We start from the raw sequence: 23,534 nt of genomic DNA on the forward strand, positions 1-23,534 counted from the left end.
GAAAAGAAAAAAAAAGAAGAAAAAAGAAAAGAAAAGGAAAAAAAAGAAAAAAAAGAAAAGAAAAGGATAAAATAGAATAAAAAAGAAAAGGAAAGGAAAAAATAGAAGAAAAAGGAAGAAAAGGAAAGAAAAAGAAGAAAAGGAAAGAAAAAGAAAAAAAAAAGAAGAAAAAGGAAAGAAAAAAATAAAAGAAAAAAAAGGAGAAAAAGAAAAGAAAAAGAAGACAGTTAAGTCTCCTCTGTACATAGTTAAGTATTCTCCGTACACAATTAAGTTTTCTCTGCACGTAGACTTAATGCAGAGAACACTTAACTATGTACAGAGAACACTTAACTGTGTGCATCACACAGTTAAGTATTCTTTATACATAATTAATATTTTTTTGCATACAGATTTAATTGTGTACAGAGAATACTTAACTGTGTGATGCACTTAACTGTATGCATCACACAGTTAAGTATTCTCTGTATACAATTAAATATTTTCTGTACATACTTAAATCTTCTCTACACACTATTAAACACAGTTAAGTGTGTATAGAGACGATTTAATTGTGTACAGAGAACACTTAACTGTGTGTGCATCACACAGTTATGTGTTCTTTATACATAATTAAATCTTCTCTGTACATACTTAAATTTTTTTTCTTTTCTTTTCTTCTATTTTTTCCTTTCCTTTTCTTTTTTCTTTTTTTTCTTTTCTTTTTCCTTTTTTTCTTTTCTTTTTTCCTTTTCTTCCTTTTTCTTTTCTTTTCTTCTTTTTCTTGCCTTTTTTCTCTTTTTCTTTCCTTTTTCTTCTTTTTTTCTGTTTTTTTTCTTCTCTTTTCTCCTCTCTTCTTATTTATTTATTGACTATTTTATTTCATTGAAAAAGGAAAGAAAAAGAAGAAAAGAGAAGAAAAGAAGAAGAAGAAAAAGGAAAGAAAAAGAAAAAGGAAGAAAAGGAAAGAAAAAGAAAAAAAAGAAAAAAAAGAAGAAAAAAAAGAAAAGAAAAAAAAGAAAAAGAAAAAAAAAAGACAATTAAGTATTCTCTGTACACAATTAAGTCTTCTCTGCACGCAGACTTAATTGTCAATTAAATCTTCTCTATACACAGATTTAACTGTGTGCATTACACAGTTAAGTATTCTTTGTATACAATTAAATTTTCTTTGTACACACTTAAATCTTCTCTAAACATAGTTAAGTGGGTGCAGAGAATACTTAATTATATACAGAGAACACTTAACTGTGTGTATCACACAGTTAAGTATTTTATATACACAATTAAATCTTCTCTGCACACACTTAAATCTTTCTTTTTTTTCCTTTTCTTCTATTTTTTCTTTTTCTTTTCTTTTTTCTTCCTTTTTTTTCTTTTTTTCTTTTTCTTTTATTTTTCTTCCTTTTCTTCTTTTTCTTTCCTTTTTCTTCTTTTTTTTCTTTTCTTCTTTTTCTTTTCTTTTCCTTCTTTTTTTTTCTTATCTTTTTTCTTCTCTTCTTGTCCCCCTTTCTTATTTATTTATTTATTTATTATTTTATTTCATTTAAATATATTTAATTATTATTTTAATTATTTATTTGTTTCTTTATTCGTTCATTCGTGTGTGTGTGTGTATATTCTTTCCTTTTTCTTCTTTTTTTTCTTTTTCTTTCCCTTTTCTTCTTTTCTTTTCTTTTTTTTCTTTTTCTTCTCTTCTTCCCTTCTCCTTTTTTCTTCTTTCTTCTCCTCCCGCGAGGCCGGCGGCGCCCGAAGGAGGCCAAGCCGCGGCGAACGCAGAAGGAGGGCGGGCCGTGGCCGGCGACGGCCGCATGAGGGGTCTCATAAGGGGGTAGGGGCATTCCTGGCGGGGCGGCCGTGAGAGGGGGCTCGGAAGGGGGCGGGGCTGTGGGAAGGGGCGAGCCGAGGCCGGCGGCAGCCACAGGAGGGAGCTTGGGCAGGGGCGGGCCGTGGTCAGGACTGCCTAGCCGTTTTCTTCTTCTTCTTCTTCTGGAAATAGGAGATCAAGAGCGGCAGAGGCATTTTTGGCATTTTTTTAAAGAATAAAAGGAGCTCAGGAACTGGAAATTAAACTCGGTAGAGATATTGGACCAAGATTTTAAGATCGGTCAATGGGGACTTTTTGTTATAGCACGGTTTTTTGGAGGGTGGAAAATTAATTATTCAAAAAAAAAAAGTGATGTCTTCCACTCCTTTATGCATTTTATATTTTAATGGCTGGCGAACTTTTCTGTCAGACACACACACAGAACATCTTAGCTTTTATGCTCCCAACCCCCCCCCCCCCCCCCCCCCCCCGGTGCGGGGTATGAAGTACCGTCATCAACATATGTTAACTCGTCTCACACAACATCTTGGCTTTTATACTCCCAAACCCAAAAAAAAAGGAAAAAGTGCGGGGTACGAAGTACCGTCATCAACATATGTTAACTCTTCTCATCTTAAGAGTTGAGTGAGGTCCTAAGGGAGAAAAACTGCAAGCATATTTCATCCACAAAATAAATAAGAGAAATAAAAACAGAGTATATATGACTCCGTTCATGGTTATATAAGACATTAAGTGTCATGCACGCATCCACCCATTTGACTCAAAACCCTACTGGCTCAAGTAGGGAGACGAAAGCCTGATCTCTACAAAATCTTTTTCTTTAGAGAGGTTTTTTCTGTGATAAAAAAAGTTGTGCTCTGTAATAGAAGCTCCCCCCTTTTATTTTGGCTGCATCAACGTCCAACTGTAACCTTAACTAGGTTTTAGCAGAATCGTACCTGTTCCCACGCAATAAGTGCACTAGTTGTCGATGTTACCTTTCATAACTAGTTGTTAGGCAACCCAGGGTCACATAAACTCCCCTTCCCGTTGTTTTCTAACAGACCAAGAATTACGCATGCAAATGCGTCATGAAAAATGCAACATCCTGCATTTTGTGACAAAAGATAGGAAGAACACAAATCCGGAATCTCTTTTTTGTGATGATAATGCCAAAAATATGGAGTTGGCTCATCCGTCTTTCTTTATGTTGATCGTAATTATCATGGAAGAAACAAACAACCTTGTCATCAAGGGAAGGACGTAGATAGAAGCTATTGGCCAACTGAGAAATGATGAAACTTCTTGCACCATGGATTTCATTGCAATTAAAGCACTTGGGCTATCTGTTACATCTCGTTGGAGCAGGACTAGCATTCTAAAATATGCTTCTAGAAACTGCATCTTTACATAAATTCAAAAGAATGACTACAATTGAGCAATGTTATCAAACTTGTTGGATCCAAAATTACATTGCCTCTTACTCCACAATCAGCAAAAGCTTGAACTCTGAAGTATGTAGTTCTCATTCCATCTGCTATCGCTCTTCTGAGGTGAATCTATTCCAAGCTTCCTGCATAACTCATCATGTTAATATGAGAGAATAACGATGTTGATATGACATCATACATGTAAAACTTCACTGGAACTATGTGTGAAATCTCATCTGCATATGACATATTGACCTTTACAAAATTAGAACAAAGGAGGTAATAAGTGCTTTTAACTTGGGCACAGAACCAAAACAGCATTCAGATAAGAAAGATTCAGTTTCTATGAGCAAGACTCCTTACTAAACAGTGACTATATGCTTGCATGTATAGGCTAATATATTATTATGTAATTGAGTTGACTCATTTAGTGAATGAATATAAACAGGAGAAGATAGCAAAGCAATTATTTGTACAGCAGCGAAGGCTTATTTTCCAATTAAGAAACAAGCGAGGCATACACAGAGACAAGTATCTCTAGACCGGCAAAGAACAGTTTTCATTCTCATAGAAAGAATAAAAGCACAAATGATTTGACAATATACCAATTATCTTCAAGGCTTGGGCTGGCATGGTTAGTCATAGTTCGTATTGGTTCCTACAGAAGGCCAAAATTGGCAATACAAGTACTGAACAGCAAAATCACATGCAAATTTCATTTCTAAAGATGCATAAATAGAGGCCATGGAAGCCTAATCTGCCAATCCACTGAAACTGCATAGTGGAATGAGGTTTCAGAAAGTCCAGCATAGGAGCTATACACTAAATAGAGTGTGAACCATAAATCAGGCATCTATGACGACCATAATTTAACAAGGGCCATGATTAAGAATTCTTTTGGATGCACACCTAAGAAGTGTCATAGTATTCAGTGATGTGACCTGAATCCAGTGCCCTTTTTCCTGTGAGTATTTCACATCCCAAAATGAGCTGCTAGTTTTCCTGAATATGGAATTGAAACTGTACAACTCATAAGTGGATTTCTAGGAGCACAATGTTGTGGAATCATGTAGTCTTGTAAGTTGTGAAGGCAAAGAAGTCCATGAAACTTCTGGAAATACAATAAGAACTCAAAAGATGACAGACCAAGGTTGCAGCCAGCGGTAAGGTGGCAAGTCTGGTTTCCTCATCTTTCATATGCTACAGAAGGTGGTTCTACCTAAATGTCACAGTGCTTCATTCCGACCCATATAATTTCCAAAGTTTCTAATATAAATTAATTGCCAATCATAAATCCAGCCAGTTAAATGATGACTGGATATGGCCATTTCTTTGCAACTCTTCCAGTTAGAAGGATGTCCTTCTAGGTTGGCCAATAGATAAACTGCACCATGTCTAGGAAATCAGAATGCATAAGGTTGCTCTAATCAACATACATTATAATGAATCCCCGAAATTTTACACAAATATAGTGTCCTCTTTATCTTGTGATATGTAGAAGCAGGAGGGGCAGAAGCAGAGCTCCACCTTTTTTGTTTGGGTGCAGGCCAGAATCGAACCAAGGTTTCTAGTATCAACACTTGGAGATTTCAGCAACTCTTTTATCAACACCTTTGATGCTCCTCAAGAATATCAGATATATTAGGATCTGCATCTTTATTTTAGAAGTTAGAGAGATGGACTCATTATTTCACTCGGGTCACAGATGGCCAAGCTGGCTGCTTAAGATATCGTCTTGTGACTCTTGTCATTAGGGTTTTCCCCAACTTTCTATCATAAGCATCATCTATCATAAAGAAAATCTAATTCAAAAGTATTTAACAGGACTTATGTCCTATATAGACTTTAGATTTTAAATTTCAACCTATTTTCTTGATTAGATTCTAAGAGAACTGATCATGAAACAAGATATCTAACTTCTATTGTTGTGAACTTGTGACGAGGTAAAGATTGAAGGCCATCAGTACATAAGCAGGCCACTTAGACAGAAGAGCCCACATCACATCTACAAGCAAGAAAACATAGGGAATATCATTTTATTCATGTCTAACATTATTTTTTGCAATTATATTCAAATTTTGTAAATTTTAAAGAAAAGAACTAACAGTGCCCCAGATTTTCAGGACTTAAGACTACAAATATAGCTACATAAACATGCATACATGCATATTTAATATATAATAATATTTAGCATGCATAATGCACATGCCCTGCTAGAGAGAGAAAGAGAGGGAAACATTACAGGGGAGACTCAGGCAGAGTGAGAATTTTTGTGTGAGGGCTGGGGGGAAGAGGGGGGCAAAGTAGTATCAATCAGAGTCACCATTCAATCCTTAAAGCATCTTACATAACAATGCTAGAATTTACTATGATGTTAATACCTGATTTTTTTTTTTAACCAAAAAATGGAAGATCTTGTTAGCCACTGATATTTAGTTCAAGCACAATACATATGAAAGAGATGAAATCCAAAATATTGGAAAATTTATTCTGCAATGAGGGCACTTATCTTCATCTTGATTATCTGCAGATCAATCAGTTGATGCAAGTGAATAAATGTGTGTGTGTGTGTGTGAGAGAGAGAGAGAGAGAGAGAGAAGGGGCTGGGGTTTTGCATCACCAACAACAATGGAACATGGTAATGAGTTTTAGCATAGGAGCTGTTCATGTTCCAAGGAGGAGGTTCAGAATTATAGAAAAGGGAGAGGAGAGGGATCAACAAAGGACCGAGGATTAAGTTGCCTAATTTTTAAAATTTATTCTAGACCAAGTCATTGAGGTTGAATAGTCTTTAGGCTTCAAGACTCTTAACAAGATTAAAGACCTAAGAATCCTAAGCGATATGTTTGGGAAAACAGATGCAAGGTTCTTTAGCTTGCACACACAAAAAAAGAATGGATCTAAGCATTAGTTATCATGGCATCTGAATCTAGGTAAATTAGGATGCCGTTATCTTTAATTTTATTTTTGAACTGGTGATGAAGCAAGGAAGGGAGGTGGGAGGGAACATGTGTGGGGCCGGGGGGCAAGGGATCCCCATACCAATAACAAAAATGTGCTTTTGCTAATGTCAAGGGGGCCATGGGGAGTCAAAGATGGGCCTGGGGCCCATGTAGAGTGGAATTTGGGCAAGGAGACACAACTCGAGAGTTCCCATTAGTAGATAATTAAAAACGGCTCCATCTTCTCTAAATGCTATTAGTATTTTTTTTTTTAAGTGAACTTTAGAAACAAAATCATTTAATAATGGCATATTGATGCAGTACATAGGTGCCAGATATCACAAAGGTAGAGTGATGGCTCAAATTAGTTGCCTGAACATTCTAACATAACCCAGACACAGTCTGATTGCTGACATCAGCCCAGCCTCAGCATGCATCAGCAGCCAAGTTCAATTCAAAAAAATCAGATATTCTGATGTCTACACTTCTGCATCCAATTCTTCTAATGGTAGGAACTGCACCACCCAAATCCTGATGCTAGCAGATCTTGGCAGCCAAACATAGTTGGAGTCAGAGCTACTGACTAGACTTTAGCCATCCAAATGGTAGGAACTGCACCACCCAAATCCTGATGCTAGCAGATCTTGGCAGCCAAACATAGTTGGAGTCAGAGCTACTGACTAGACTTTAGCCATCCAAATCCCTCCGACAACAGGAATTCAACTATCAGAAGCCCAAAATTGACAATTTGCTTAATTTAGCAAGTTTGTTTGAACTGAGCCTTTTCTTTGTTGGCCAATTTTAGATATACTAGGAGTGTAGAGGTACCCACAAATTCTATTGATGTAAGGGCCGAAAAACATTATGACACTATGTGGGAATTTGCATGGTGTGATACTCTGAAATGGGGCAGAAATTCATATGATGCTAGAAGAGTCCAATCAAGGCCCTGTGAAGATAGAGATGTACCAAAGGCTCAACAGAAAGGGAGGTGTCATGCCTTCGAATATCCATGTATTATTCCAAAAACCCAAAAAACCCTTTTACTTTTATATACTACTTCTTTAAACCTTATGTTCCAGTTGCTCCATTTTACTTTTTCAATTTACCGTTGTTGCATTACTCTCAATACAAGCGCAAGATAATGATCCCCCTGCCCTTACCTGCATCACATGTCAAGGTAAACATTACAAGATACAAGCCTATTTTCCTATCTGAACTCTCTCTATTCCATCACTCCTGTCCCGCCCCTTCAGATTCTGCTTCTGGTTTCTTCTCTCAATCGTGGTAGCATCCTTTCCAACTATTACATTGCAATGATGGGTTTCTTAATCGAAACTTACCCACATGAGGAGCAAAGAGAAATACAATGACCTTGACATCCATGTATCTTCTGAAACAATAAATGGCAAAGCATGGCTGCCCATACAATCTTCTCACAGACTTTTATATTGGCCCTTCATATGGAAAGTGAGTTTAATATTTACCCCTTATCTTAAAAGGCCACCTTTTCTCTCCTTTAAACAACTCTCTCTACCCTAACCATGTAATGCCAGCAGGTAAAAACCTGAAGTACTCATGCTAATGCAAACTCTGTCCTTAATACATGGTATCTCTCTCCTATTCTCATCTATCTTTCCTCTCTATCTCCATAATTTACATGCACTCTAAACCTGCTAACATTCCAGTTACTAAATTTAAGCCACTCTTAACTGCAATATTTGATTCATTCAGCAATACTCCTGTTGAAACCCCTTAAATCTTCAAATTAGTTCTCAATCTTCTACCTTGAAGTCACCAGAGCATCCATCTTTTCTCCCTCTGCATTGCAAAACACTAATCAAACTAAATTTGCTTCATTTTGTAGAACGAGATGAAACGGCAACTCAGATACCTCAAAGAGGACTGCTATTTATTCATTCCGATCTCCTTATCTTGCCTCCATCTGGTTCTGGATAAGGTTGCAACATGTTACAGAATAATGAGAGGCCAAGCTGATTTGTTCTTATTCACATAAATATCTCTTTCTTTTGTTTTGTCAATTTCCTTGAAGGATGAATGGAAACCCATTACTAGCATTCCTGAAGATGAAGAAGAAGATGATGAAGAAGAAATTAAACAAGCTTGTCTCAATCAGGTTCAAGTTTGTAGGCTGGTTTTTTCTTGTCTTGTTTGCAATTTTTCTTGATTGCATCATTATTGTTTAATGTTATAACATGCAAAAGTATAGCCAAAATTCAAGTTTGTACAAAAGAGTAATCTAATTTCCCATTTTAATTTATAAATTTAATTAGTGAGCCTTTTTTTAAAATGACCTAGTAATCAGGCATGTACTTCCATGTTCTAAACATTTTCTAAAATTGCACACACAAGTTTTAGTCCACTTGTATCAATGTAATGCCTAATGTCTATAGAGCCAAAATCTGTTCTCTAATCTTCATGCATCATCATCTAGTCAGCAATTTTTACGAGAATATTTTGTGGAGTAGACATAGAAACACTTAATAGAAAGTCAATTGTTACAATTTATCAACAAACTAATTTTATACATCCAAAACGATAACTTCATATTAATTGTGCTTCTATGTACATTTTCTTAAATGCAAGATATTCCTTTACCAGCATCCAGCTTCATAATTGTCCCAAACAAACTAGAAGCTTAATGTGATTACTCAAAGAAGCAATCATGAATAATAGTAATTTCTTTTAGCAGATATCATAAACTTAGGTAAAGGATGTGGCTGCTAGATTGAAAAAATTCTTAAATTACATAATCAGGAAAAGACAAGCAAAACCAGGAACACACCTTAAGGAGGTCATAAACCTTCTCACAAATGTACTTCTGTTGAATGCTAGCACCCCTCTGCTGCAATTTATCTGGATGAACCCAAAGAGTAGCCTTCCTGTAAGCTTTCTTTACAGCAGCAGCTGTAATAACATCTGTCAATGGAATTGGCTGCCAACCACTCTCAGGCCCAAGGATCTGTGAAGTAAAATATCAAGTGAAAACACTGCCACAGCACATGCTTATCAAAGTCCTGTTAGCTACTAGCGCAGACTGAATGTCATAAAACCAGTAAAATGTTATGAGAAAATTTTGTGGTGATAACAATATTAGGTAGGAGTCACAATCTTTTTAATAAAATGAATTATGATAGCATGAAAAATTTGAACAAAATAAAAGACTGCCCAGGAATCACATAATCTTCCTATTATATCAGTTAAAAGTCCAGATAAGCACCTATCAAACAGATTCTCTAGACAGGCAGAATTAGCGCAAGGACTCTCATTCAGACATGGTATATTAAATGTTTATGTTAGTCAAAGTACTAATCTATGATAGTGTTAAGTAGTAACTGCATAATCATACATAGAAAATATTTAATATACCCACTTTCAGAAACTCCAAACCCACATCCTTTCACTGTCAGGTCAAGCTCGCTCATTGTTAGTTTCACTTACCCACAAAATGGTGTATACATGGTTTCATATACTTACTGCTTTGAGCTTACGCATTCTTTTTTATAAGAGAAATGCAGAGTGTATTGGTCCATTTTCTTTTAAATTCAATACATGAAATATCTGTAACATAGAGTTGTGCAACACTGAAGGTGGACCTCTAATATTTAACTGCATTAAAGTTGTATGAATGAAATTGATGTCAGAAAAGAGATTCAGTCATTCAAGCTAATTGTTAAGGATCAATAAACAATTCTTCAAATCTATCTGAAGAAATAATAAAATTTGAACGAACTAGTATTGTGTCAGCAGCATTCTATAAATTTTGGCCATAATAGTCTTAAATATGGCAAATATTTTTACATTGGAACTTTCTATTAGTAGATAAGCATGAAGAGACCTAAACTTTGCACACAGGAGGTTACAACCTTTTGGCTTTCCTCAGGAAAATCCAATTGTTAAACTTCAATATAGGCACTTGGTACTTCATTCTAGTACAGAAGTAGTTTAACCCATTCATCCTAAAATTTTTCACTGCTAAGAAAGTAGCTGACTTGGTGAAAAATATAAATGATGCTTCCATACATAATGGACGCAAATCAAAGACAAAAAAATGCTTACATATTGCAGTGTTGACAGCAAAGCCCGCAAATTTCCTTCTTTTCCGTTTGACCATCTCTTGACTTCAATATCCAAATACTCTGCTAACCTCTGCAACCACAGCTTGTTCAAGGATGATCACTAAATGAAGAGCAATATACTGCCAGTCCTATTAAATCTTCATCATAATTTAGATCATTACATTTCTTTCTGCCTGCTCTTTTTGTGCAAGAAGATCATGCATATGCTTTTCTGCAAGAGCTTTTGCCTGAAAATAGCAATGTAAATAATTAAAGAAAGACATAGGCAAACAAAACTAAAACAAAAAAATGGCCAATATTAGATACTCCACATACCGCACGTTCTATTGTCCGTTGATGTCTCTCAAGTCTCGCTTTATATCTTAAATTTGATTCACCCTCAGCTGCTTCAAAATTAAGGATTAGAGAAGTAAACCAAAATAAAATCAAGGAGAAGAAACAAGGAAATGCATCATCAATGCAAAATGGTGCATATAGATGGCACTGGGAATATCAAAATGAATGTTCAAGAAATCATTTATCACCTTGCATGCTAAAATCTGAATATCTTTGGCAAGTGCTAGAAGAATTTGTACTCTGAAATTGTGCACCATGTGCAACATCCTGCATGTCCTGCCATAGTTCATCAGTCAGTTAACAAATGTCATACAGTTTATTAACAGCCAATCTGAAAATATGAAGCGAAGATTAGAAAGGTCTACATATTACAATTCTACTTGTGCAAAAGCCATGTTTTAGCCTCATTCCATTGTCTACCTTATTTCTGGCCTTCAGATGATCATCTGCCACATTATCTTTCCTCATCTTGTAGCTAGCAGTGGCATTAAATCTCTCCATGCATGCTCTTGCTTCTGAAGCAGCTTGTTCGGCAAGTGCTCTTTCAACGGCACGCTCCGGAGCTTCTGCAGTTGCTCGCTCCGCCCTCAATCTAGCTTCTCTCAAAGCTTTCTCAGCTAGTGATCTTTCTTGAGCTTCAAGAGAAGCCTTTTCTGCTTTCTCTCGGGCCTCTGCTAGTGCTCTTTGTCTAGCTTCAGCAGTAACTCTCTCCACTGCTATCCTTTCTGCTCTTTCCCGGGCTTCAGCAAATGCCTTTTCATGTGCTTCACGGGTAGCTCTTTCAACAGCAACTCTGTTTTTTTTTCTCTCTCTCCCCCTCCCTCTCTCTTCTTCTAATATTCTTGCTTGCTCTTTCACTCGATCCGTTTCTCTTTCTATTCTTCTTCCATTTTTCCTTTCTCCTGTTTTATGCAAATTGTTTGCAGTATTTGCCGTATTATCGGATGCCAAAACGCTACTCACCATTGCATCTTGAGGTGAACTTGGTATTTCACATTTCTTGGACAACAAAGAAGCTTGTCGAACATCTTCACCAGTTCCATTGGATGCCCAAGCACTACTCTCCATAGCAACTTGAGGTGAACTTGGTATATTACCTTTCTCAGCCAAAAAAGAAGCTTGCCGAACATCTTCCATAACCGTGCCCACATCCCTCTGGAAGACATCTCGAGCTCCATTCAATTTTTTAACTTCTTCCATAATATCCGGTGCGACACGAACTTCTTTAACATCCTCGCTTCTTGTCGCCACTTGGCCATTTTCAAATACAGCCTGCTCATTTTCCAGCTGAAGCAGCGCTTGATCTCCCTCTTGTTTCTTGTCATTTTGGATAAATTCCGGCCGAGCATCTGGTGTTTTCATTTCCTTGCGATTTTGCCAGCAAGCCTTCTTTGCCAATCCTGTTTTCTTCTCTTGTTCTTCATGTCCCATAGCCCCTATTGCTGTTTTATGTTTCTTCAAACCCCCTTCCAGCTTATCAGCTTCTGGAGCAACTTGCTTTAACTCATTTTTTGCCCAGAAACATGCCTCGTGAGTCCCATTTACTTTTTTACTTTCTTCCTGCTCAAGTCGCACCCAGGTGACTTCTGATCTATATCCATTTCCTGCATAACAGCATTCAACTTTTCCTTTAAATCTTGCCTTTTCAGAATCTTCACACTGACCAGCTGCCTGATCTGCTTCCATTTTCTCCCCTCTTTCCCACATGCACAAACATGCCTCTGGAGTCGCATTTACTATTTTACTTTCTTCCTGCTCGAGTCGCACCCAGGTTTCTTCTGATCTATGTCCATTTCCTCCATGACAGCATTCAACTTTTCCTTTAATTCTTGCCTCTTCAGAATCTTCATACTGACTAGCTGCCTGTCCATGAGGGACTTCAATTTCCTTATCAATTTCATCCTGAATAACTGTTTGCCAGTCCACATTCAAATTATCTTCATGCTCGAAAGGTACAGTTGTACTCAATTTCTTCTCATTGTCTTCACCTTTACAAGCCTCTTTAGCAGCATCCAACTTTCTTTCTTCATTTTCACTGGCATAATTCCCCTCAAACTTACAAGCAGCATCTGAAGGTTTTGATGCCTTTTCACTCTCTCCACAAGCAGCAGCCTTCTCACTAATATATTGCTTTTTTACCTCTTCTTCATGAACATTGGGCTCTTGAACCTCCCCTAGGTTCTCATTTTCCTCTTGGTCAGGAACCTGATCCTCTTCTAGCATACTTTTTTCTTCTTCATGCACACAAGCTTCTGGGATCATATCTCGTACCACCTTGGTTTCCCCCTCCCTGCAAGTTATTTTACCATCTTTCAATTTCATAATATTTTCTGCCCTTTCATTATTTCCAGTATCTTCCCCCAACTTCCTGATTCTTGTAAACTCATAGGCCCATCCAGCATCTTTATTGATATTTTCCTTGTTCTCACTAATCATTGTGGTTTCTTTTGTATTCTTCGCAATAATGTACTGTTTGGAGGTCTCCCTGGCCATTTTATCTTTCTTCTCATCATTTATCAGCTCATAGAATTCTTTATCTGTTTTCCACTTTCCAGAATCATTTTCCAACTTCTGGGACACTGCAGAAGATTTAAATTCATTCCCTTGCATGGATGGTTGAGACTCTTTAGCTGATACTACATGCCTTTCCTTCTCTTCATAACCCAAAGCTATCTTGGTTGCGCTTATGACTACATGTCTTTCCTCTGAACCAACGCCATTTATCTTTTTATCCTCCCTTACCACTGTTTTCTGAGTTTGCATTTCGCCGAAGCTTTCTACTTCCTGGGAAGCATTTTCCACCTTTCTTTCCATACATTTTATAGCTTCATACTGACCCAACTTCTTGCGGCTTTGAAGATTATCATGTTTCCTCCCCATTGACTCCTTTGCACTTTTTAATCTAGCTTGAGCTAGTTCCATTGCCTTTTTCATAGCAACAGCAGAAGCTGCAGCAGCTGAACTAGCATCTACCTCCACATCAAAAATAGAAGGTGAATGGTCCTTCACAGACTCCTGATGTGCATGGCTTTTTGAAGAGGCCACACCATAGCGAGTTTGATGATTTGAAATAGGTTTACATGGTTTTACTTCATCTAGATCAGTTCTTGAATTTGCATACATCTTTACTGCAGAATGCCCCTGCTTATTAAATAACTTAGGTGGTGGCCTTGATGGTGGTGTCCTTGATGGTGGTGGGACTTCCAGGGGTTTTGTCTGAAGACTAATGTCAGATATAGTTAAATATGTAGCACCCGCAGAAGAAACATCCTCCATGGATGTTGAGTGATCACTGGAAGAGCACAAATGCTGCTTCACTTTTGCATGACCATTTTGTGAGGCAGACAATTTAGTGGCATATAATTTCTGATCTGATTTCAAGTCACTTCCCGCACTCTTTGTACTGTCACCAGAAGAGGATGGTGGAACTTTTCTTCCTTGATCCAGATTGGCCATCTCATCATTCACCATGTCAAGAGAATTGTCACTTGTATTATTCTGCAGGGGGTCGCAACCATCGACCACAATTTTAAACCTAGGAACAGCATGAAGTTGAGTTACATGTGTTCTCTCACTTATTGCATCCTCCATGTTTCCTCGGCTCATCTTGTTATATGACATGTTGAACTGTTTTGAGCCATCATCCGAGTGGTTAGAGTTGGATGAGAATTGATCCTCTTCTGGGCATGCCACATTATCTCCATTAGGATATTTTGGAGGAAATTCAGATAATTCTTTCACCTGTGGATCAAATCCAGTACTTCTTTGTTCCCTATTAAATTAAAAGGAAATATTTAGAAGCAAAATGATCAGAGTCAGAAAATTCATGCCAAACAAAGGTATTGCCATACCAGCAGAACTAAAACAACACTGCAAAAAGAAACTACAACCATAGCAGGTAAACAATTGTATTTAATGTTTTATATGTACTGAACAACAGTTTCCAAGTTCGAATATCAAATAAAGTGCTAAACTGCAATAGTTTCAATCATGTAAGTATAAAATCATCAGAAATCAAATGGAAGTGCAGAACTTCTATTTTTACCAATCTATAAGAGTTCTGTAGTCACAGGACTTTTTCTGATTTTTGAAAAACAATTATAAATATGCTGTCCATCATGTGACAAGCACTTTGTAATACATTATAATAACGAGTATTCACTAATGTTTCCCAAAAATGTATAGGGAGGAGTTTTATATGTTTCACAAAAGAAATTTAATGCTAATTTCTCTTAATAGTCCATATGGAATTATCAAGATATAGAGCACACCCCCATCTTTTGTTGCTACATCAGTAACTTTTGCACTGATCAACCATGGGACTATAGGACTGCATCTAATGGATTCTGAACTAGATGCAATTTTTGAAGTGATTTAAAAATTAAAAAAAATGGAGTAGAATTATGATGAATGGTTGTGCTAGACAATATCAACAATTGCGTTCGAACACCAAAAATAGTGTAAGAAGATATTTGTAACAGCCTTCTTTCCCAGGATGACTAAAAGGTAAAAGGTGAAAATATTTTGACTTTTTAAAACTTTTTTATAGAATTCAAATTATAGTTAATTTGAAGAGTAGACATCAGATTCTGAAGTAAAAATTATGAATGAAGATTTGGGTATACCTGAGACATGAGGAACCAATGTTTACTTGGGTTTTGAAGGATTTTAAAGAAAGACAAGTCAAATACATTGTTTGCTAGAAATTTCTAGTGTCCTAAGATTTTGGTTTAAGCGAATTATGGATGTTCACTAGAAGATGAAAGAGGGGCATAATAAGGTGCGATATGATTGGGTACAAGGATTAATGGGCTCAATCAAATCTCTGTGAAGGTTTAAATGTTTCATACTAAAATTTTGTTTAAAAAAAAAAGGAGATAAAGTGAAAGAATGGAGTCTTGGAGAAATTGCAAGAAAGGTTGGAAATTTTGTTTTAAATTTCTATTTCAGCCCTCAGTTACAAAAACTGGGCATGGGTGGGGAAAAAGATTAGGGTGCGAGCATGGGGAAGTGGATACCTTTTTCCAAATAAGGAAACAGTTGCACAGATGAGTTTCCTGGGAGATTCCAAAATGGGTGTTGCACCTAAGTGGAAGATTCTTAATACTAAGTTTCATCCATACCAAATTTATTCCAATTTTGGCAGTTCCAGCAGTTTTCATAGTCTAGGCTAAAGTTTTAATGGTTATAGTTGACATTGTAAAAAAAAAAAAAAATCCAAAAACTATTAACTAAAATAAGGAAATGTCAAGCAAAAATTAAATAATATAGGTCAAGAAAATAAAGTGGAAATCATTTTGGTGCATGAACATAGTGTTTTGGGACGGTTAACATTTTGCTAGTTTTGCATGGCTGTGTAGAAAAAGGTGTAAGTTATCATAACACCTCTCTTCTTTACTCCTTATTACTTGGCTGCCTACCCTCCTCCCATCTCATCTCTCCTTATTCCCCGTTTCCTCCTCCTTTACTCATCCATTTCCTCCTTCCTCCTATTTTATACCACCACAAAGCAACGTGCCAACCTTTGTTGTTTTATCCAACCTTTATCAACTTATCCCATCCCACCACCCAAGACCATGAGTATGGCTGCCCAACTCAGCACGTGTATTACCCATACACTTAGGATGTCCTCTAGCTAATAGATTATAGTTCAGGCCAAGCTCGATCCTTACTAGAGACTTTCGATCTAAGCTCTAGCTAGGCCCAAGCTATAGTAAGAAACTTCCACTTAGGGTGCTGCGCCAACTTCAAAAACTATTTCCTGCATAATTTCTAAGCCTTTTTGTTTTTTTGTTTTTTCTTTTTTTATTTATTAAGAGATCTGTTTCCCCACACTTGAATTCTCTCCTACACCCACTACTAAATATGGTAACTAAGGTCTTGCCAACTATTGCAACTAAATATGGAAGCGCACACACACCCAGAGAAAGATCCTATAAGGGAAGTGATTCAAAGAAGATACCTGCTGTAATAGAGAAGAAAAGGCTAAAGAGAAAAGGGAGGGAACAAAGAAAGTAGCCGAAGGTTCATGTGCCAAAGAAGAAAAATTTGGACATACATATAAACTAATTTTACCTTTTCAGAAGGTGGGCAAAATACTCTGCTAAGTCCATCATTATATTCCTCTTGTTCGGTATTAGCTATATCGATTCTATTTTGTAATTAGCTTCTGTCTTTCTGTCTTAGGCTAAGTCGTCTGAGATGGAAAGCTTTTTCAACTCCCCTTCCACCCATCATCTAAGTTGTCTTTTGTCCCCTCCACTATTTTGGCCCTTTAGAATTGTTTACAACATTCATATCCATACCTGACATATTAGATTCATCATAGTGAACAAACTTGTTGTTTCCTCTAAAGAGGACAAACAGGAGCATCACAGTTAACAGATAATTAACAAATGACGCCAACAGTTGATGTTCTCTTTCACAATTCATTTGTTACACAATTTGCCAATTTGCTTAGCTGAAAACCTCAATCTCCAATAAATTCCATTACTCTTCACTGAACAAAGTTAGTCATCATCACTGCACAAATCATCCAATTAGATGCTCTCAAATGAAATGACATGGAGAACATCTTATGAAAAGAGATTGAGAGGAAAAGGGACAAAACAGAATCTTCATGGTAACCTGCTTTATTTATCCTTTTCCAAGTCCACCATGCAATACAGAAGTTGCCAGATACAACATTGGCGAAGGAAAGCTCATGCTTTACTGACCTCCATGAAACCAACAGTTAGCTCCATATAAATCCCACAGTTGCCTAAATGATCAAAATACCATTTAGAAGCAAAGGAACAAACTTCTCTCCACGGCAGCTTGTTTCAACCAAGAAATTGGGCACGATCCCCCCCCAAAAACCTAAGTTAATTATGCATTTTAAACAATAGATTCAGCTAAAAGCAGAAGCATACCAATTTTTTATCTCTATAGTAGAAGACTCTCTTATCAAAAAATAGCAGAAGACTAATTTAGCCATGAACTCTATAAATATTCAAAGAAGAACAAGATTAAAAGAAAGAAAAAAAAAAGAAAGTTTTCCGGGAAACAACATCAAGAAATCAGCAAGAAAGAGAAGACCACTCATTCGAAGAAGAAATCTCCTCCTTTTTGGGCTCCGCGAAGAGTTCTTGATAGGGAACCGCAAGCTCCCCACCATCGAAGCCCCTGAAAATCTCAGCATAATCAAAGCTGGACCCCCTGGCGTCGACCGGGGCATCGTCGAGGCTTCCCATGGCCAGCGGGAGGTCGAGCACAGGGATGGAGCAGGAGTCGGCGAGGCCGGCGAAGATCTCGGAGTAGTCGTCCAATCGGGCGGCGAACGGCACCGCGTACCGCGGCGGCCCGCCAAACACGTCGTCGTAGGCCGATTTGGCCGCCTCGGCCGCCCCGCTTGCGGCCTTCTTGAAGCCTCCGGCGGCCTTCTTGGAGCGGCCGGCGGAGGCGCGGCCGCCGAGGCGGGCGGGCGCCAGCTCGTCCATGGGAGAGAAAGAGCTCCGCTAAGAAGTTCGAGGTTTTCCCCCCTCTCTCGCTTTCTTCTCTCTTCTTTGGTGCTGTGAATTTGAGAGAGAGAGAGAAAGAGATCGGAGTTGTTCTTTGGCTACAAGAAACAGTGCTCACCGGGCAGCCAGCAGCGCCAGCTTTCTTTTTGCCTTTTTTCTTCTTTTTGGAATCGGCGGTAAAGACAGACATAATATACTTGCAATCGGCGATCTATCGTGAGAAATAAGGTTAACAGGGAAGAGGGGCCCAGGGAATGAATGGTTGGTGGAGCCCCTGGCTATCGCTTTGGGTTCAAAATGACTGAAAGGTCCTCTAACCCGCTTGGCTCGAGATCAGATCGGATCGAATCATATAGGGGGAAACTAATGTCCAGCCCATTTTTTGACGGGACTGTAATGTTTAATCCCTGTTGAATATAATTTTAACAATCGGTCCATATCTATTTTTAGTGCATAATAAATTTTCATGAAAAAATCATAATACCCTTTACCCCCTTTATCTTCATTTTTTCCTTCTTTTTTTTTCCCGTTTTGAATCCTATTCCTTCCGAGCCATCCTGTAAGGTCCGCGAGTGCCTGTTCCGCTTCCGCATCATCGGCTCCGGCCTCCAGGCCAAGTGAGACTCCCTCTCCACCTGTTCCTTTTCTTTTCTTTTTTTTCTTTTCTTCTATTTTTTCCTCCAGTGAGGCCGGTGGCGCCAGAAAAAAAACCAGAAGGCAGTGGCTGCAGCAACTCTATTTATTTATTTGTTTATAATTACTTTATTTTTAATTATAATATATTATTTATTTATTTATTTATTAGTTTATTTATATAAATATAAATTTAAATTAGAACCTAAGCTATTTAATAAATAGGTGTTGACTTATTTACACTTAAAGTGGGTCATTCATGGATCGGATTAATGAGTCGGGTCAAATAAGCACCATCGTAATAAAATCCATGTTTCATCCTACATGCCAAAAACATCTCTCGTGGTGTAATTTCCAAAATATGAAAGCCTCTTCTATTTATTGACTAATAAAATCAAAAATATTGTAGTTGAAAATTTATGATAACTAATTTTAAATATCTGATATGATGTAATATTGTATGGCTGGTATTTCCAATATCCTGTTTTACCAGAGTTTAGAGCCTCTCTAATCATGGAAAGATCCACTGCTTTCATGTATCTTGCAACAGCAAGTGATTAGGTAACGATTGCATTTCGACTGTTATAATGAGATACAGATGGAGTGATTTGAATGGGTCATACTGCTCGTATCCAAATTTAAGCACAAACAAAAAATTCGATTACGTTGTTCATAGATTTCAACTATTGCAGCAAATTGATATCCCAACCTAAATTTTGCCAAGATGAGACCATGGTCGTAAGTGTATATATGTAATTTATCCTAGATTTTCTTCTAGGATTTTATAAGCTTATTTCTTAAGCTTTCAACTCCTTTTTTCTATGGTACTTGACAATTGAAATGGGTTAAGGCCTCCATCTTAAAAACTCCTCGTCACCTGCCGAGACATCAACCCGTAAAACTATATCATTTTCCGAAGAAACATTCAGCTACTTCTATGCCCGCTGGTCTTCTCTTAGAATAAGATTGCCTTTCAAAAAAATGCATAGAAATTTGCACGTATGTCTTGACAATGGGCATGTTCCATGTCATTTTATTGGGTCCCAACTACCAAATGGAATTATGTATCATTTCTCATGTTGCTGTAATAACTGGCTCTTTCCTAGCTATTTTATGTAATCAATCATGAGATCCTCCTCGTATATTGCATTTGTAAAACTCTTTTAAATTTGTGTGTTTAAATGCTTTTCCACCTTATGTTTGTGATATCCATTCTATGAAGAGAAGAGAAAGCTTGCAAACTTCATGTATTTAAAGAGGGGCCAAAATTAAGAGGAACAAGAGAAATGAAGGACTACTATAATTTATATGAACCTCTAATTATTTCTGTAACATATATGTCATTGTCAAGAGAAATGTACCAGACTTTGCTAGGTCCCCTCAATGCTTGCTCTATGCATACAATAATTATATGATGCATGATTTAGTAAAGCATGAAAGACAATTTGATATCTTGCGCACAAAATTTTCAACATAAGCGAAAAAAATGAATTACATAACCATATCAAGTGCTTGGCATCACTAGCCTTTTCAGAGAGCATTATTTTTTTTTTCACAAATATGAGAGCTTTCCCACATCTGACCATCCAATGGTAGACAAGCTTTACCCAAGCCCTCAAAATTGGTGTAAAACTATTTTTTTGGTGCCAAACGCCCTTGGTAGGTGGTTTATCAAGGGTTAAATTAAATGCCAATTTTGTCTCTGATGCTTAAAAAATAAATAAATAAATAAAATCAGTTGAACATGTTTCAGGGAGAAGTTGGGAGAGACCAACTATTTTCCTCTTCTCAAATATGAGATTATATTGACACTTCTACTTTGAGAATCTGCCGTTCTCTCTTGCTTTCTTCCCTCAGAAATAGCAAGTACCAAGTCCAGGGCTCTCTTCTTGCTACCAAGGAGGCTAGAGAAATTTGACAAACTTTGCAGCTGACTCGTTCGATGACAGTAGTGTAATTTTTCTTCTAGCCACCATGAAGAGAGAGAGAGAGAGTTTACAAGTACATAACTTCCATAAAAGAGGCACTGCATCCTTCCAGAGGCCTCCAAATACTTTCCTGCAAAATATTTTTGCCTTAATCACTTATCCCAAAAACTTGAACATAGGTAAGCCCAATATATGAAATTTTTAATAATAAAATTAAAAAGTGTGAAGACAGAGTTCGAATTCAGGACCTCTATTTTAATACCATATTAAGATCACTACTTATCCCAAAAACTTAAATTAATAGAATAGAATAGATTTATTTATATATTTTATATTTTTTTATTGTTTATTTTCTATAAAAAAAACTTTTGCATATATGTATATATATATCAGTGCTAATGGCGTATTTTTCAGTTGAGACTTTATTGAGCCAAAGATCCAACCATCCACATCCCACGCTGTGAATCACCAACCTCGACGTCACATGCCTACTCCAAGACTTTCGACGTCAGTACGTGCGATTTGTGGGTGTTGCAAGGTGGCTATCTCAAAGTGATGGGCCATCTAAATAAAGAGCCTTACAACGTTCGCCAAAAAGAAAAAGAAAAGAAGAAAAAAAGACCATAACTTAGAGATTACCCAAGTTGTCGTAGATTGACAACAAAAAAATATTCCGCGGTATCTAGATTTAGGATGCCAACCTTCCGGTGATGGGTAGGTCCAAATCTTTGTGTGGACATGGAGTAAGCCTGTGATGGATGTGTTGGACCCAACCATCCTGTTCCTTAGGCTAAAGATAATAAAAGAGAGAGTGGGATTGCTTTGTGATGGCAACACTTTGTCATTTTGGGGGCGTTCGTATCTGTCTTTTGGAATAGTTAGGTGGTTCTGGTCAGATGGCGATCTCTAAAAGAGTTTGGAAGTTCTGTTGGAGCCTCAGGTATCAAGCAACCAAACCATCTCTGTCATGCTCCATTATCCACCATCAAAGGAACGTTCCATGCATAAAAACTGGCGTTCATTACAAGTCACCACATCAGCATGGAATATTTATAAATGACCGGTCAATTTTATATGTTCCTACTGAAACTTGAAAGAGATGTTTTGGGAATTTTATTGTTCCTATTGAAACTTGACCTGCCAATTTTTTTATGGGAGATGTGGCTATTCGGTAAGGTCTAACCTAAAGTTGGCAGAACCAGTACGGGGCACCATACCAGTTTTTTGGCAGCACGAGTTGGTACAGGCCGTGTCGAGCATGTACCAATGGAGGAGACGGCATGTAGACCGTAGGAGGGAGAAAAAGAGAGATAGAGGAGAAGAAAAAAGGAAGGGAGAGGGAGGGAGGCTGGCGGAAAGGGACAGAGGCCAATGGAGGCTATGGGAAGCGAGGTTGCGGCTAGTCCCCCTCACTTCCGGTGGCCTCGGTCGGCGTCCCGCCCTCTCCCTCTCCCTCCCTCCCCTGATCGCTCTCTCTTTCCTTCTCTTTCTCCAATTTCGGCAACGGATTTCATTTTCGTTGCCGGAACCGTACTAGTTTGGGACGATTTTGCCGACCCTGGTCTGACCCGTATCCAGCGCCAATTCCCAGCATCCTTAAGGTTCTATGATATTAAGGCCCTGTTTGAGGGAGCTTTTGGAGGGCCAAAAAGCACTTTCTCGCCCTTCAAAAGTACTTTTAGATAAAAAATTGTGTTTGGTAAAATTTTCGGAGAGAAACTCCAATTTAGAGCTTTCCAAAAACGCTGTTTTCAGCTTTGTCGGAAAGCTATTTTTTGGACCAAAATATCCCCATTTAAATCATACTTTTTCCCCAAAACTGTCATCCTGCCGCTTCCTCTCTCACCCATCCTCTCCCTCTCCCTCTCCCTCTCTATCTTCTTCTTCCTCTCAACGTCGCCGCCTCTGTTCCTTCTTCTTCTTCTTCTTCTTTTTTTTCTTTTTTGTTTTGGGAGCTTGTGGCTGCCCACGGTGGCAGCCACCATGCCGGCCACCACCCGCAATCCCTCTATATTTCAATAAAATAAAATAATAAATAATTAAATAAATAAAATTAAAAAAAAGAAAAATAATGAGTGAGTGGCAAATAATCTGATCTAAATAAATAAATAAATAAAAATATTAGTAATTATTTAACCAATTTTATCACCTAGCTAGAAAATTTGTTAGAGAGATAAATGGTCATTAGAAGGATGAAAAATTAGTTTACACTAATAATTATAATATTTTATATATTTATTATTATATTATACTATAAATATAATATTATATTACATTATATCATAATACATTGATATGTTATATTAAATAATTTAATATTATATTAAATTATTATTCTATAATACATAATGTTATAGTACTATATTATAATAATATTATATTACATTATATTAATATTATACTACATCATATATTTATGTATTAATACATATTATATTTTATTATGCTCTATTGTATAATGTCCTTTATGGTCATTTTGTCATACAAAAGTACTTTCTCAGTTTGTTTACCAAACACATGTTTAAGTGCCACAGCACTTTAGAAATGTAGTTACCAAACAGCAAACAGCTTTTTATAAACGCTTTGCTTCAGACAGCTCTACTTCCAACAGCTCTACTTCCAAAAGCTCTACTACTAACATCTCCTCCAAACAGAGCCTAAATCCCGAGATCTTGCAGGAAGCATTGTAATGGTTTAATTTGGAGATTGTGTAGCTACAATGGATGTGTTCCACAAATGTATTCAGCAAGTTGCTGGGGGGATATTGGAGCTGAATGGCTTCCCTTGGCTTTTGTCTGGTGTTTATGCAAGTACTGAGTATATACAACGCCATATGCTCTGAAATGAGGTCTCTAATTTGATTGAGCATGACATTCCGTT

At 37.3% G+C, this 23,534-nt stretch overlaps 1 protein-coding gene across 3 annotated transcripts; it reads right to left on the bottom strand.

Annotated features, from left to right (window-relative positions):
• Nucleotides 1-3,074: 3,074 nt before the first annotated feature.
• LOC103712713 (auxilin-related protein 1-like) lies at nt 3,075-18,242 on the bottom strand. Of its 3 annotated transcripts, none has more exons than XM_039125596.1 (8): nt 17,672-18,242; nt 11,015-14,366; nt 10,783-10,861; nt 10,574-10,641; nt 10,420-10,485; nt 10,239-10,328; nt 8,965-9,141; nt 3,075-3,359 (listed from the first exon to the last, which is right to left on the bottom strand). In XM_039125596.1, the coding sequence occupies exons 1-8, from the start codon at nt 18,070-18,072 to the stop codon at nt 3,324-3,326; spliced, it is 4,269 nt and encodes a 1,422-aa protein (XP_038981524.1). In that variant the 5' UTR covers nt 18,073-18,242; the 3' UTR covers nt 3,075-3,323. The 3 variants fall into 3 exon arrangements, with proteins under 3 accessions (XP_038981524.1, XP_038981523.1, XP_026662594.2); XM_039125595.1 differs by having other exon boundaries at nt 10,783-10,870; nt 17,675-18,241; XM_026806793.2 differs by having other exon boundaries at nt 10,783-10,870; nt 17,672-18,241.
• Nucleotides 18,243-23,534: the final 5,292 nt, after the last annotated feature.

The sequence above is a fragment of the Phoenix dactylifera genome, chromosome 4 (genome assembly GCF_009389715.1).
Source record: "Phoenix dactylifera cultivar Barhee BC4 chromosome 4, palm_55x_up_171113_PBpolish2nd_filt_p, whole genome shotgun sequence".
Lineage (NCBI taxonomy): Eukaryota > Viridiplantae > Streptophyta > Magnoliopsida > Arecales > Arecaceae > Phoenix > Phoenix dactylifera.

Coding starts and splice junctions, on each gene's coding strand:
- LOC103712713 (XM_026806793.2), bottom strand. CDS start 18,072: ATGGACGAGCTGGCGCCCGCCCGCCTCGGCGGCCGCGCCTCCGCCGGC. Junction 10,642..10,782: donor TTCAGATTTTAGCATGCAAG/GTGATAAATGAT, acceptor ATTTTGAAGCAG/CTGAGGGTGAATCAAATTTA. Junction 3,360..8,964: donor AGGTTTATGACCTCCTTAAG/GTGTGTTCCTGG, acceptor TGAGTTATGCAG/GAAGCTTGGAATAGATTCAC.